General features: G+C 38.0%; 1 protein-coding gene across 2 annotated transcripts in view; it reads right to left on the bottom strand.

Moving 5' to 3' along the window:
* Dync2h1 (dynein cytoplasmic 2 heavy chain 1) overlaps positions 1-16,842 on the bottom strand; it is a 204,942-nt gene that overhangs the window by 80,256 nt on the left and 107,844 nt on the right. For both annotated transcript variants that reach the window (XM_055615497.1, XM_055615496.1), the window contains 3 exons: positions 16,071-16,234; positions 12,730-12,849; positions 12,155-12,289 (listed from right to left, as the gene is read on the bottom strand). In XM_055615497.1, coding sequence (XP_055471472.1) covers positions 12,155-12,289; positions 12,730-12,849; positions 16,071-16,234 — 419 coding nt within the window. The remainder of the gene's footprint in view (positions 1-12,154; positions 12,290-12,729; positions 12,850-16,070; positions 16,235-16,842) is intronic.

Consider the following 16,842-nt stretch of genomic DNA (forward strand, 5'->3'; position numbering starts at 1 on the left):
CACACACACACACACACACACACACACACACACACACACACACACACGACCTTAAATCTACTACTATAAGATAAAGAGGCCTTAAAAGAGAAAACAAATAAACTCCCTAAAGAAATACAGGAAAATACAATCAAACAGGTAAAAGGAATAAGTAAAACTGTTCAAGACCTGAAAACAGAAATAGAAACAATAAAGAAAAACAAAAGCAAACTGAGGGAGTCCTGGAGATGGAAACCTGAAGGAAGAGAACAGGAATTACAGATATAAGCATAACCAACAGAATACAAAAGGAGCAGAAGAGAATCTCAAGTATAGAAGATACAATTACAATTGAAGAAATCGATACATCAGTCAAAGAAATGTTAAATGTGAAAGTTCCTGACACAAAATATCCAAGAAATCTGGAACACTATGAAAACACCAAACTTAAGAATAGTAGTAGTAGAAGAAAGAGAAGATTCTCAGATCCAAGGATCAGAAAAAATTTTCAACAAAATCATGGAAGAAAATTTCCCCAACCTTAAGAAAGACATACAAAACCTATAAGCATATAAAAAACTTAAAACACCAAATAGATTGTACCAGAAAAGAAAATCCTCCCACCACATAATTAATCAACACACAAAATATACACAATAAAGAAAGAAAATTAAACGCTGCAAAGGGAAATGGGCAAGTAACATATAATGGCAAACCTAGCAGAATTACACCTGATTTTTCAACAGACACTCTAAAAGCTTGAAGGACCTGGGCAGATGTCTTGCAGACCCTAAGAGACCACAGATGTGAGCCCAGAACACTACACCCAGCAAAATTTTCAATCACCATTGATGGAAAAAACAAGATATTCACAGACAAAACCAAATTTAAATAATATCTATGCACAAATCCAGTACTACAGAAGATACTAGAAGGAAAACTCCAACCCAGGGTAGTTAACTATACCCAAGAAAACACAGGAAATAACTCCACAGCAGCAAAACCAAAAGAAGAGAAGCATATACACATACACACAAACACTCAGACACACAGTACTACCACCAACATCAAAATAACAGGAAGCAACAATCACTGGACATTAATATCTCTCAATATCAATAAACTCAATTCCCCAACAAAACATAAAGGCTAACAGAATGGATACATAAACAGGATCCATCATACTGCTGCATATAAGAAAGACACCGCAGCAACAAAAATAGACATAATTCAGAGTAATGGGCTGAAAAAAAGGTTTTCCGAGCAAACAAAGCAAGAACCAAGCTGGAGTATTCATTCTAATATCTAATAAAATAGACTTTCAAACAAAATTAATCAAAGGAGATGGGGAAGGATACTTTATATTCATCAAAGAAAAAAATCCTCCAAGAGGAAATCTTAATTCTAAATACCTATGACCCAAAAACAAGGGCACCAATTGTAGAGGAAACATTAATAAAGCTTAAATTACATATCAAACCTCACACATTAATACAGGAGATTTCAAAACCTCACTCTCACCACTGGACAGGTCATTGAGACAAATACTAAACAGAGAAATAATGAAACTAACAGTTGTCAAAAATCAAATGGATTTAACATAATTACAGAACTTTCATCCAAACACAAAAAAATACACCTTCTTCTCAGGACCTCACGGGACCTTCTCCAAAATTGACCATATAGTCAGTCACAAAGCAAGGCTCACCAGATACAAGAAATTAAAATAACCCTTTATGTCAGATCTCCATGGATTAAAGCTAGATTTTAGCAACAGAAAACAAAAGAAAGCTTACAAACTCATAGAACCTAAACAGCTCTCTACTCAATGACCACTGGGTCAAGGAAAAAATAGAGAAATTAAAGATTTCCTAAAATTCAATGAAAATGAAGGCACAACTTATCCAAACTTATGAGACACAATGAAAGCTGTAATAAGAGCAAAGTTCATATAGCACTAACTGCCTTCTTAAAGAAATTGGAGAGCTCTCATACTAGAAACTTAACAGCATACCTGAAAGCTGTAGGGAAGAAAAATAAACAAACAAAGAAGCAAACACATCCAAGATGGCTGGAAATAATCAAAATAATCGAACTCAGGGATGAAATAATCAAACTGAGGGCTAAATGAACAAAAACAAAGGGACTTTCTCTGACATGAACTCAATGGCTGGCTCTTTGATCACCTCCCCCAGAGGGGAGGGCAGTCTTACCAAGCCATAGAGGTAGACAATGCAGCCACTCCTGATGAGACCTGATAGACTAGGATCAGAAGGAAGGGGAGAAGGACCTTCCCTATCAGTGGAAGGTGCGAGCAGCATGGGTAAAGAAGAGGGACGGAGCTACAGCTGGGATACAAAGTGAATAAACTGTAATTAATAAAAATAAAAAAGAAAAAGAAAAGAAACAAAGCGAACAATACAAAGAATTCACAAAACCAAGAGCTGGTTCTTTTAAGAAAATCAACAAGATAGACAAAACCTTAGTCAAATTAAGGGAGAGAGACATTATCCAAATTAACAAAATCAGAAATGAAAAAGAGGCCATTACAGTAGACAATGAGGAAATCCAAAGAATCACTAATTCAAAAGTCTGTATGGCAAAAAATTGGAAAATCGAAATGAAATGGATAATTTTTTTGATAGAGTCCAATTAACAAAGTTAAATCAAGATCAGGTAAACAATTTAAGTAGTTCTATAAACCCTAAAGAAATAGAATCGAACGTTAAAAGCCTCCCAACTAAAAACATGTCCTGGGCCAGATGGTTTCAATGTGAAATTCTGCAAGACTTTCAAAGAAAATCTAATGCCAATACTCCTCAAACTATTCCACAAAATAGAAAGAGGAACATTCATAAACCCATTCTATGAGGCTACAGTCCACCTTGATAACTAAAATACACAAAGACCCAACAGGAAAGAAAATTTCAGACCAATTTTCCTAATGAACACTGATGCAAAAGTATTCAATAAAATACTCACAAACCGATCACAAGAACACATCAAAAATATCATCCACCATGATCAAGTAGGCTTCATCTCAGGGATGCTGAGATGGTTAAACATATGAAAAATCTATCAATGTAATCCAACATATAAACAAACTGAAAGAAAAAAACTACATGATCATTTCATTTGATGCTGAAAAAGCCTCTGTCAAAATTCAACATCCCTTCATAATAAAAATGTCTTGGAGATGTCAGGAATACAAGACACATGTCTAAAGATAATAGAGGCAATATACACAAAGCCCTAACCGACATCAAATTAATAGAGAGAAACTTAAAACAATTCTATGAAAGTCAAGGACAAGACAAGGCTGCCCACTCACGCCTTATCTCTTCAGTGTGGTGCCTGAAGTCCTAGCTAGAGCAAGAACACAACTAAAGAAGATCAAGGGGATACAAATTGGAAAGGAAGAAGTCAACTTATTGTTACTTGCTGATGATATATAGCTTACATAAGTAACCCCAAAAATTCTACCAGAGAACTCCTACAGCTGAGAAACACCTTCAGCAGAATAGCTGGGTACAAAATTTAGTAAAAGAAAAAAAAAAGTAGCCATTCTGTATACAAACGATAAATGGGCTGAGAATGAAATTAGGGAAATAGCACCTTTCACAATAGTCACAAATAATATAAAGTATCTTGCTGTAACTCTAACCAAGCAAGTGAAAGACCTGTATGACAAGAACTTCAAGTCTTTGAAGAAAGAAACTGAAGAAGATATCAGAAGATGGAAAGCTCTTCCATGCTAATGGATTGAAAGGATTAACATAGTTAAAATGCCCATCTTATCAAGAGCAATCTACAGAGTCAATGCAATTCCCATCAAAATACCAACATAATTCTTTACAAGCCTTGAAAGAACAATTCTCAACTTCATATGGAAAGACAAAAAAAACCAGAATAACTAAAACAATCCCGTACAATAAAAGACGTATCACCACCCCTGATTTCAAGCTGTACTGAAAAGCAAAAGTAATAAAAACTGCATGGTATTAGCATAGAAATAGACAGGTTAATCGCTGGAAAAGAATCAAAGACTCAGAAATAAACCCACAAACCTATATATACTTGATTTTGGACAATGACGCCAAAACCAAACAACAGAAAAAAGAAAGCAGATCAACCAGACAGACACCAAATAGGGAAATAAAAGCACTCACAGAATCCCTAAATCAAATGGACCTAATAGACGTTTACAAATCTTTTCACCCAAACTCAAAAGAGTACACCTTCTTTTCAGCACCACATGGAACCTTCTCCAAAATAGACCATATAGTTGGTCACAAAGCAAGCCTCAACAGATATAAAAGGATTGAAATAATCCCTTGTATACTATCTGACCACCATGGACTAAAGCTGGACATCAACAACAACAGAAACAACAAAAAGCCGACACGCACATGGAAACTGAACAACTTACTACTCAATGACAGCTGGGTCAAGGAAGAAATAAAGAAAGAAATTAAAGACTTTCTAGAATTCAATGAAAATGTAGGCACAACATACCCAAATTTATGGGACACATTGAAAGCAGTGCTCAGAGGAAAATTTATAGCACTAAGTGCCTACAAGAAGAAATCCGTAACATCACATTCAAACAACTTAATGGCCCAACTGAAAAACCTAGAAAAAAAAGAAGCAGATACACCCAAGAGGAGCAGAAGGCTGGAAATAATCAAAGTAAGGGCAGAAATCAATCAATTAGAAACAAATAAAATTATCCAAAGAATCAATGAAACAAAAAGCTGGTTCTTTGAGAAAATCAACAAGATAGACAAACCCTTAGCCAAACTAACTAAAAAGCAGAGAGAAACCATACAAATCAGCAAAATCAGAAAGGAAAATGGGGACATAACTACAGACACTGAGGAAATCCAAACGATTATTACGTCATACTACAAAAGCCTATATGGCACAAAATTTGAAAATCTAAATGAAATGGATAACTTTCTTGACAGATTCCATCTACCAAAATTAAGTCAAGATCAGGTAGAAAGACTGAATAGCCCTATATCTCCCAAGGAAATTGAAGCAGTCATTAACAGTCTCCCCTCCAAAAAAAGCCCTGGACCAGATGTTTTCAGCGCAGAATTCTACAAGACCTTCAAAGAAGTACTAACACCAATTCTCCTCAAACTATTCCACAAAATAGAAATAGAAGGAACACTACCAAACTCATTCTATGAAGCCATAGTCACTTTGATACCTAAACCACACAAAGATCCAACAAAAAAAGAGAACTTCAGACCTATCTCTCTTATGAACATTGATGCAAAAATACTCAATAAAATACTTGCAAACTGAATCCAAGAACACATCAAAGATATCATCCACCATGACCAAGTAGGCTTCATCCCAGGAATGCAAGGGTGGTTCAACATACGGAAATCCATCAATGTAATCCACCACATAAACAAAATGAAGGAGAAAAACCACATGATCATCTCCTTAGATGCTGAAAAAGCATTTGACAAAGTCCAACACCCATTTATGTTTAAAGTCTTGGAGAGATCAGGGATACAAGGCACATACCTAAAGATAGTAAAGGCAATATACAGCAAGCCTATAGCCAACATCAAACTCAATGGAGAGAAACTTAAATCAATCCCACTGAAATCAGGGACAAGACAAGGCTGCCCACTCTCTCCATATCTCTTCAACATTGTACTTGAAGTCCTAGCCAGAGCAATAAGACAACTAAAGGAGATCAAGGGGATACAAATCGGAAAGGAAGAGGTCAAAGTGTCACTATTTGCAGATGATATGATAGTATACATGAGCGACCCCAAAGATTCAACCAGAGAACTTCTTCAGCTGATAAACACCTTCAGCAAAGTGGCAGGATACAAAATCAACTCAAAAAAATCAGAAGCCCTCTTGTATACCAAAGACAAAAAGGCTGAGAAAGAAATTAGGGAAACAACACCCTTCACAATAGCCACTAATAACATAAAGTACCTTGGTGTGACTCTAACCAAGCAAGTGAAAGACCTGTTTGAGAAAAACTTCAAGTCTTTGAAGAAAGAAATTGAAGAAGATCTCAGAAGATGGAAAGATCTCCCGTGCTCATGGATTGGTAGGATTAACATTGTGAAAATGGCCATCCTGCCAAAAGCAATCTACAGATTCAATGCAATTCCCATCAAAATACCAACTCAATTCTTTACAGACCTTGAAAAAAAGATTCTCAGCTTCATATGGAGAAACAAAACACCCAGAATCTCCAAAACGATCCTGTACAACAACAGATCATCTGGAGGTATCTCCATTCCCGATCTCAAGCTGTACTACAGGGCAACAGTAATAAAAACTGCATGGTATTGGCATAGAAACAGAAAGGAGGATCAATGGAACCGCATAGAAGACCCAGAAATAAACCCACACACCTATGAATACTCAATATTTGACAAAGAAGCCAAATCCATTCAATGGAAAAAAGGCAGCATCTTCAACAACTGGTGCTGGACCAACTGGATGTCTACATGCAGAAAAATGAAAATAGATCCATATTTATCACCCTGCACAAAACTAAAGTCCAAGTGGATCAAGGACCTCAACATAAAACCAGATACTCTAAATCAGTTGGAAAAAAAAGTGGGGAACAGCCTAGAACTCATTGGCACAGGAGACAACTTCCTGAACAGAACACCAACAGCACAGGCTCTAAGAGCAACAATCAATAAATGGGACCTCATGAAACTGAAAAGCTTCTGTAAAGCAAAAGACACTGTCATCAAAACAAATAGACAGCCTACAGATTGGGAAAGAATCTTCACCAACCCTTTATCTGACAGAGGGCTAATATCCAGTATATATAAAGAACTAAAAAAGCAGAAAAGCAACAAACAAAGTAATCCACTTAAAAAATGGGGAACAGAGCTAAACAGAGAATTCTCGAAAGAGGAACATCGAATGGCAGAGAAACACTTAAAGAAATGCTCAACCTCATTAGCCATTAGGAAAATGCAAATCAAAACGACCCTGAGATTTCACCTTACACCCATCAGAATGGCCAAGATGAAAAACTCAAGTGATAGCACATGCTGGAGAGGTTGTGGAGAAAAGGGAACCCTCCTCCATTGCTGGTGGGAATGTAAACTGGTTCAACCACTTTGGAAGTCAATCTGGCGCTTTCTCAGACAACTAGGAGTAGTGCTACCTCAAGACCCAGCTATACCACTCCTAGGTATATACCCAAAATTTGCTCAAGTACACAACAAGGACATTTGTTCAACCATGTTCATAGCAGCTTTATTTGTAATAGCCAGAACTTGGAAACAACCCAGATGTCCATCAACGGAGGAATGGATACAGAAATTGTGGTATTTTTACACAATGGAATACTACTCAGCAATCAAAAAGGAGGAAATCATGAAATTTGCAGGCAAGTGGTGGGATCTAGAAAAGATCATTCTGAGTGAAGTATCCCAGAAGGAGAAAGACAAACTTGGTATATACTCGCTTATATAGACCTACAAGATATGATAAACAATGAAATCTACACACCTAAAGAAGATAATCAAGAAAGTGGACACAGGCGAAGGTGATTAATCCTCATTTAGAAAGACAAATGGGATGTGCATTGAACTTATGACAGGAGTCTACCACAAAAGGCATCTGAAAGACTCTACCTAGCAGTGTTTCAAAGCAGACACTAAGACTCATAACCAAACCCTCGGCAGAGTGCAGGGAATCATATGAAAGAAGGGAAGTTAGTATGATATGGAAAGGATAGGAGCTCTACAAGGACCAAACATATCTGGGCACAGGGTCTTTTCTGAGACTGACACTCAACCAAGGACCATCTATGGATATAACCTAGAACTTCTGCTCGGATGTGGCCCATGGTAGCTCAGTAACCAAGTAGTTTTCCAAAGTAAGGGGAACACGGACTATTTCTAACAGGATCTCAAGGGCAGGCTGTTTAACCCCCCCCCCCCCCGGGGAGGAGCAGTCTGTTAGGCCACAGAGGAGGACTTTGCAGCCAGCCCTGAAGATACCTGATAAAACAGGGTCAGATGAAAGGGGAGGAGGTCCTCTCCTATCAGTGGACTTGGAAAGGGGCAGGGAGGAGACCAGGGAGGGAGTGTGGGGTTGGGGAGGGAATGAGGGAGCAGGATACAGCTGGGACACAGAGTTAACAAAATGTAACTAAAAAGGAAAAAAATAATAATAAAAAAGAAAAAAAAAAGAAAAAAGAAAGCATCTTCAACAAATGGTGCTGGTCTAACTGGAGGTCTACATGTAGAAGAATGCAAATAGATCCATATATATTATCCTCCATACTCAAGTCCAATGGATCAAAGACCTGGACATAAAACCAGATACACTAAATCTGAAAGAAGAGAAACTGGAGAAGAACCTTGAACTCATTGGTACAGGAGTTAACTTCCTGAACTGAACACCAACAGTTCAGGCTCTAAGATCAACAATTAATAAATCAGACCTCATGAAATTTAAAAACAAAGAACACTGTCAATAGAACAAAATGGCAGACTACAGACTGGAAAAAGATCTTCACCGACCCTATATCTGAAAGAAGGCTAATACCCAAAATATATAAAGAACTCAAGGAATTAGACACCAACAAGCCAACTAACCCAATTTTAAAAATGGGGTACAGACTTAAACAGAGAATTCTCAACAGCGGAATATCAATTGACCAAGAAACACTTAAAGAAATGCTCAATGTCCTTAGTCACCAGGAAAATGGAGATCAAAATGACTCTGAGATTCTAATTTACATCTGTCAGCACATGCTGGTGAGGTTGTATAGGAAGGGAAACACTTCCCCATTGCTGGTGGGAAGGTAATCTTGTAGAACCACTTTGGAAATCAATCTGGCACTTCCTCAGACAATTAGGAATACTGCTTTCCCAAGATCCAGCTATACCACTCCTAGGCATATATCCAAAAGACACTCCACCATACCACAAGGACACTTGTTCAACTATGTTTAAGTAGCTTTATTCATAATAGTAAAAAATTGGAAACAGTCTAGATGTCCCTCAACAGAAGAATGGATACAAAAATTGTGGCACATTTACATCATGGAATACTACTAAGCCATTGAAAACAAGGACATCTTAAAATTTGAAGGAAAATAGATGGAACTTAGAAAAAAAAATCATCCTGAGTGAGGTGGCAACCCAGACATAAAAAGACATGCATGGTATGTACTCACCTGTAAGTATTACTAGTTATAAGTTACAGGATAACTATGATATAATCCACAGACCCAAAGAAGCTAAACTACAAGGAGGGCCCAAGGGAAGATGCTTCAATCTCACTCAGAAAGGGAAATAGGCATTGGAAGTGGATGAAAGGAGGGAACTGGGTAGAAGGGGAGATGAGAAGGAAAGCAGGGCTGTGGAGGAGTAGGCTACATTGTCTTCCTCCGTGGCCTGGTACAACTGCGCTCCCCCCAGGGGGAGGTGATCAAAGAGCCAGCCACTGAATTCATGTCAGAGACAGCCCTGAATGAGTTGACCCAGAAGCAGAAAGACACACATGGTATATTCTAACTTATAAGTGGATATTAGTCATATAACATAGGATAAACATACTATAATCTATACCCCTAAAAAGGCTAAAGAACAAGGAGAACCCTAGGGAAGTTGTTCAATCATCATTCAGAAAGCAAATGGAATAGATATTGGAAGAGGGAGAAAACAAGGAACAGGACAGGAGCCTACCACAGAGGGCCTCTGAAAGACTCTACTCAGCAGGGTATCGAGGCAGATGCTGAGACTCATAGCCAAATTTTGGGCAGAGTGCAGGGAATCTTATGAAAGAAGGGGGAGATAGAAAGACCTGGAAGGAAGAGGAGTTATACAAGGAGAGCAACAGAACCAAAAAAAAATCTGAGCCCAGGGGTCTTTCCTGAGACTGATACTCCAACCAAGAACTATGCAGAGTGATAACCTAGACCCCTTGCTTAGACATAGCCCATGGCAGCATAGTATACAAGTAGGTTCCCTAGTAAGGCTATAAGGTTCTTAATAAAAATGAGTTCTTGAGTCCTTATCATCACAGTGTTGCAACTTCAAATATTACTCCAGTGGCTTCCATTGCTTGCTACACAACAGAAGGCATGACAATGCTGAAAGAAACAGCTGCATTCATGATATTTGTCAAGCATGGCACCTTGCAAATGCCAGGTGGGATGACTGGACTAGAATCAGCTTTTGATTTTTGGTCTTTTTCTGGTTTCAACAGAGCTATCTTCCAAGCATACAAAGTAGTAATAGGTAAGTGTAAAGTAAGAACAAGAGTGGGAAAGTACTGGAAAGAAAAAATATGGAACTCATTGATAAGAACAGAAATAACTCAAGAATGTCAGCACACTCAATATTCAAGAATGTCAGTGAGCCAAAGGTCAGATTGCTGACCAGAAATCCAGTGATATTAACTCTGGTTTTCTAAGTTTCCAGCAAAGCTCAGTCACACTATAGAGAAGAGAAAATAATACATGTTACACAGCTGTGGGATGGAGCTTCACTAAAGGAATGTCAAAGCCTAAGAAGGATCCCAAGCCGTTTGCAAGACAGTGGTTTCGATGGTCACACTGACTGGGTCTACACAGACAGGGAAGAAAAGTGTTTGAAAGGAAATAGAGTATAACCCAGTTAGCACATTTAACTTGACTTAAGAAAAATTCTGCTGGGCATGGTGACTAATCCCTGTTACCCTAAGACTTAGGAGCTGAAAGGAGAAGATTTCTGCAAGTCTGAAGCCTACTGGGCTCAAAGCCAGCTAAGACTTCTGATGGCTATGCCTTGTGTCAACTTGACCATATCTAGACTGAACTACATCCAGAAATGTGGGCACACCAGAGATTTTCAGTTGAGAGACTTTCTGCTTGATATGAAGTGGGTGCTAGTCTAGGCCCTTGAGATAGGAAGACAAACACTTTAGATACAGATGTTGAGGCAGGAAGACAAAAGCCTTTGATCCAAATCTTGAGGTGAGAAGACATACCTTTAATATGGCCATACCTTCTGCCTGAAGTCTGTATAAGGACATAGCTCTGTGCCTGCTTGCCCTAGCCTTGGTAGCACATCCATTCCTTTACTGTCATTGGAAGCTACTTCTTCTGTATTCCCACATATACAGAAAACCAGCTGAGATATCTAGCTTTGTGGGATTGAGCAACTACTAGATTCTAGGAATTCCCATTTACAGCTAGGCATTATTGCATTAGCTGAACTGCGGCCTGTCAATCATTCCAATAAATACCCTTTTATATAAAGAGATTCATTCCATAAGTTCTCTGACTTTAGAGAATCATGACTAATACCTACTATAGTCTAAGACCCTGTCTAAAAATAAAGAAAAAGAAAAGAAGGAAGGGAAAAAGGGAGGTAAGGAAGGAAGGAAGGAAGGAAGGAAGGAAGGAAGGAAGGAAGGAAGGAAGGAAGGGAGGAAGGAAGGAAAACAGACATCTAAGAATGGTCCTATAGTTTAGATGTCTATATTTGTAATACTCTATGAAAATCTGCATGTTGAAGGCTTTCATAAAGCCCACTGTGCTGTCAGATAGTGAAGGAAATTTTAAGAGGTGGCCTAGGGGAGATCTCAGCTTATTGAATGGAGTACTTTCAAAGAGGGCTGACTTTCAGACCCTGGTTTCTCCCCCTCACTCCCTTTCTCCCTGTCTCTCCCTCATACAGACAGACAAGGTGTGAAAAGTTTCACATGATATGCTACCTTGATATGCTGCCTTGCCACAGCCCCCAAAACAATGAGGTAACTGACCTGAAGCTACAACACCCCAAACTGTTGAGCTCAAATGAACCTTTTATTACAAGTTGATTTCTCTCAGGTGTTTATTAAAGCAATAGACTGCTGACTAATACCAACAGCAAAGATCTGTCACACTCCTTTTCAAAATATTCATTTTCAATTTCATCCTAAAACACATCTCTACCTTAAGTTACAAAGTGATACTATTCCACCCATGTAGACTCAGCAGCTGACCTTACTCAGTGGGAGTGACATCCTAACTGCTTCCCTGTACCAAGCATCCCATCCTGGGCTCTGGAATTTTTTAATGGCTTTCATTCTTAGCAAAATTCCCCTGAAGATCTGACTGTACATGTTCTACCAAACTAACACAAATATTTAAGGAAAGCTGACATAAAATCACAGCAAAGAAAATAATTACTTGATCAAGGAAAATCTGGAGTTTGTAAGATTCTTTGAGTGAGTCTTGAATAAGAGCACTGCTTGCTTTTGTCTGATTCAGAGATTCAATCAAATCCTTATTTTCCAAAATATTGCCTTGAGATGTGGCAAGTGTCTGTAGGAGAAATTATAATAAAGTTATTATGATATTAAGATAACCAGTTAAAGGAAGCCTATATTAAGTATTAATGTGGTGGTAATATTTGTAAAAGAATTTCAATATTACTTAGCCTTCATATATCAAATAACTACATGTTTTATATTCATTAATGTAATAACCATATGTAAATAGTTTTATATCCAGTTATAATTTTACAGTAATTTTTAATGCCTTTTGAAATTTCAAGTATAACATGAATAATAAAACAATGTAATAAAAAGGAATTATTAGTTTAGAACAATTTTTCTTAATTATAGCTGCTCATATCTTTATTCTGAGAGGTGCTTGTTTTTTTCTGGAATTTTGACTTTATGGTAGATACCAGGAGAATTCTGGGGAAATCACAAGCATGCGGGAGCTATAGCATCTTTGTTAGGACCCTTGCAGCCCGTCACCTCTAGTAGAGACTCCTCCAGTCGGGCAAGCTGGATTTTCTTATCTTCTTCCTGCTGTAGGAGTTTCGTTTTCTGTTCTTCTAGGTCAGGTTTTTCATGCTGAATGGTTAAAGCTAAAAGCTTCAAAAAAGAAATACAAGAAAAGTAATTCCAGCAATGAGCTTTAAAACATACTAAAACTTCTCCTGATGAGGCATTAGAAATAAGCAAGTACCATAAGTACTGTAATAAATGTGACATTGTTTGATTCTTTCTAATTAAGCATAAGACACTTCTATGTCTGTATCTGGTAAAAAACAGAAAATGAATGTTTAAAACAATCACTACAATATTAAAAATATGTAAAAATCACATTATTTACTAAGTATGAAAAAATTCACTCTAAAGTTAGACTAAAATATAAAAAACTACAGAACTGGTATTAGCTACTAATATAAACATTTACTTAAGATATATATAGGACATATATAATATTATGTTATCAGGGCCAGTGAGATAGCTTACTGAGTAAAGGCACCTGCTACTAAGTCTAATGACCTGAGTTTGATCCTCAGAATCTATATGGTAAAAGGAGAAACAACTTCAAGTTGTCCTCTGACCCTAACATACACATCATGGAACATACATACCATATACATATATGCACATACATGTACACATACACAAATAAATGTAACTCAAAAATTTAATTATTATATCATTAAAACAATACTGAAAAATATTTCATACCAAAATTATTCCAAATGCCAATAGTAGGACACATTTTGCTCAAAAAAGCCATAATAATATCTAACACTTTGTACGATAATTTAAAATGAAGCCATTTTTTTAAATAATTCAATGAAAGTAAAAACAGTACCATGGTTTTTGTTTTGTTTTTAGAAAAAGAACCATCCTACACTGTTGTTAGGAATGTCAAACAGTACAGTCATGTTAGAACAGTTTCAGTCAGAACTGTCTGTAACTTGCCCTCTTGTCATAAAAAAAGACCCACACTGCTCCTCACACCAATTACTAAGGAGAGCTTGCAGATCAAAGAAGCAATTTTGTCAATGAATTCTGAGTAACTGCTCAAATATTGACATATAAGAATTTCAATGCAAAGAATGTAATTCATAAACAAATACTCAGGAAGCCTTAGGGTATAAGAAAAGAATATTTTGGAGTAGCAGCTCTTGAGTTGCAATAAAGTAAAAATTACACAGATGTATATGCAATAATACAGCACAAAATAGGAAGATAAGTGCTGTTAAGTAAATGAAATAAAAATAATGGTACTCAAAAATCAACATATTTCTTTCCAGAGGAAAAACTAAAAGTATATAAATAAAAGTATGTAAACTTAAAATTTCATTTTTAAATTCAAACATTAATTCTAAACTGTAATGAGTCAGATACAGACAAAAGAACTTAAAGACACATAGGTTCCAGTAGTAAATACTAGCTGAAATGAATTTGAAAGCAAGCAAAAAGGGGCTAATGGGAGAGTTTGGAGGGAGAAAGGGAAGAGGGAAATGATACAATTATAATCTCAAAAAATAACTAAAAAAAAAAAATCCTCTCAAAAAATAAAAAACTGGCTCAGGAATCAGAATCTCTTGCCTACATCAAATAACTGCATTTTTTAGCTTTTTTAGTTAAAAATTTAAAAACTGATCTTAGCTTTATAAACTACCTTTCATGTGAGTTTTACCAAATGTAATAGAAATGGACTGTAAAATAAATTATATAAAGCTGGCAACAAAAGTACAAATCTAATAAAGGAAAAAGTAAGCCTGAATGCTTCATGTCCAAGTATATTATCAAAATTCTAAGATCCTCTGCTTTAATACTCTGCTGGGTAGAGTCTTTCAGAGGCCCTCTGTGGATAGGCTCCTATCCTGTTCCTTGTTCTTACCCTCTTCTGATGTCTATCCCATTTGCCTTTCTGAATGAGGATTGAGCATCTTACCCAGGGTCTTAAAGCAGATGCTGAGACTCATGGCCAAACTTTGGGCAGAGTGCAGGGAATCTTATGAAAGAAGGGGGAGACAGCAAGACCTGGAGGGCACAGGAGCACCATAAAAAGAGCAACAAAATCAAAAAATCTGGGCACTGGGGTCTTTTCTGAGACTGATACTCCAACCAAGGACCATGCATGGAAATAACCTAGAACCCCCTGCTCAGATGTAGTCCATGGCAACTCGATGTCCAAGTAGGTTCCCTAGAAATGGGAACAGGGACTGTCTCTGACATGAACTTAGTGGTTGGCTCTTTGATCACCTGCCCTTAAGAGGGGAGGGCAGCCTTACCAGGCCATAGAGGAAGACTATGAAAGACAGTCCTGAAAGGCTAGGGTCAGATGGAAGGGGAGGAGGACCTCCTCTATCAGTGGACTGGGGAAGCAAAGTGGCATGGGAGGAGAAGAGGGAGGGAGGGCATGATTGGGAGGGAATGAAGGGGGAGGCTACAGCTGGGATACAAAGTGAATAAATTGTAATAAATAAAAAAAATTTTAAATTTTCTGGTTCTGTTGCTCTCCTTGTGGGGTTCCTGTCCTCTCCAGATCTTACTATTTCCCACTTCTTACTTAAGATTCCATGCACTTTGCCCATCAGTTGGCCTTAAGTCTCAGTGTCTGCTTTGATAATCTGTAGGGCAGAGCCTTTCAGAGGCCCTCTGTGGCAGGTTCCTAGGTTGTTTCCTGTTTTCTTCTTCTTCTGATATCTATCCTCTTTGCCTTTCGGGATGGGGATTGAGCGTTTTAGTCAGGGTCCTCTCTCTTGATTAGTTTCTTTAGATGTTCAGGGTTTTAGTAGGTTTATCCTATGTTATACACACAGGGGTCTCCCCAGGGACTCATATTCCAACCAAGGAACATGCATGGAGATAACCTAGAACCCCTGAACAGATGTAGTCCATGACAGCGTAGTATCCAAGTGGGTTCCATAGTAATTGGAAGAGGGACTGTCTCTGACATAATCTGATAGGCCTGTTCTTTGATCACCTCCCCCTGAGGGGAGAGCAGCCCTACCAGGCCACAGAAGATGACAATGCAGCCATTGCTGATGGGATCTGATAGACTAAGATCAGAAGGAAGGTGAGGAGGACCTTCCCTATCAGTGGACTTGGGAGGGGCAAGCGAGAAGAAGGGGGAGGGAGGGTGGGGCTGTGAGGGGAGGAGGGAGGGGCTTATGGGGGGATACAAAGTGAATAAACTGTAATTAATAAAAAAGAAAAAAAGAAAAACATTTAAATAAATTAATTTTTAAAAATCCTCAGTTCAGTCTTAGTACGCTGAAGCAATCACTCAGCGCAAACGCGGCTCTCTAAGTGTCCTGGTGGAAGTCCTGCCCACACACCTGTCCTCGCAGTCCACTTCTTGTCGTGGTAAAGTTCACCTCTGTCACAATGGATGCAGCGTCTGGAGGTATGAAGGGATTCGGATTTCTTGTTGACAAGAAAAGGCGAAAATCTTCGTTGTAGTCAATGACTTTGTCACCTATTTGTACCACATACCGTGGGCCTATCAAACACACACACACATATACACAATTAGTTGGCTTGAATCTTCTGTATCTTCCTCTGTAAGTTTTTAAAAACTGTTTTCAAGCATTTCTACACATAGACTTAAAAAAAACAAACCTATATGGCAGTGAGTTTCTTGACTTTCAAAGACAACCCTGACAACCCCTAACATTGAAAACTACATTTTACTGACAATGAGGCTTATGTTTCAGCATGTTAGGCATATGCACAGCCACAGCACACGCTCTTGCCTTGGACAATTCCCCGTCCCCTTGAGGTCCTCAGACCGCGTCAGTGAGCCTTTGCAGGCTCTGACTCAGTGCTCTCAGGCTTTGATACTGTGCAAAGACATCACACTGGGCGACTCCAGAAACTGCTAAATGCTCAGTCAGCATTTACATTGGTCAACTAAAATAAAATGACCCTGGGTACAGAAGTAACAATGGAATTTCTCCTTAGAACGAGTATGTTTCATATTCCATTTTTTTCAAGAAATGTGTGTTTATCGATGGCAAAAGTAGACTTGATCATGTATTATTTCTAATTTTTAATTTATTTAGTCAAAAGGTGTTCATTGTGCTAGCACTTTAGATATAATAAAATAGA

Source organism: Psammomys obesus, unplaced genomic scaffold (assembly GCF_907164565.1).
Source record: "Psammomys obesus unplaced genomic scaffold, mPsaObe1.curated_primary_1811, whole genome shotgun sequence".
Lineage (NCBI taxonomy): Eukaryota > Metazoa > Chordata > Mammalia > Rodentia > Muridae > Psammomys > Psammomys obesus.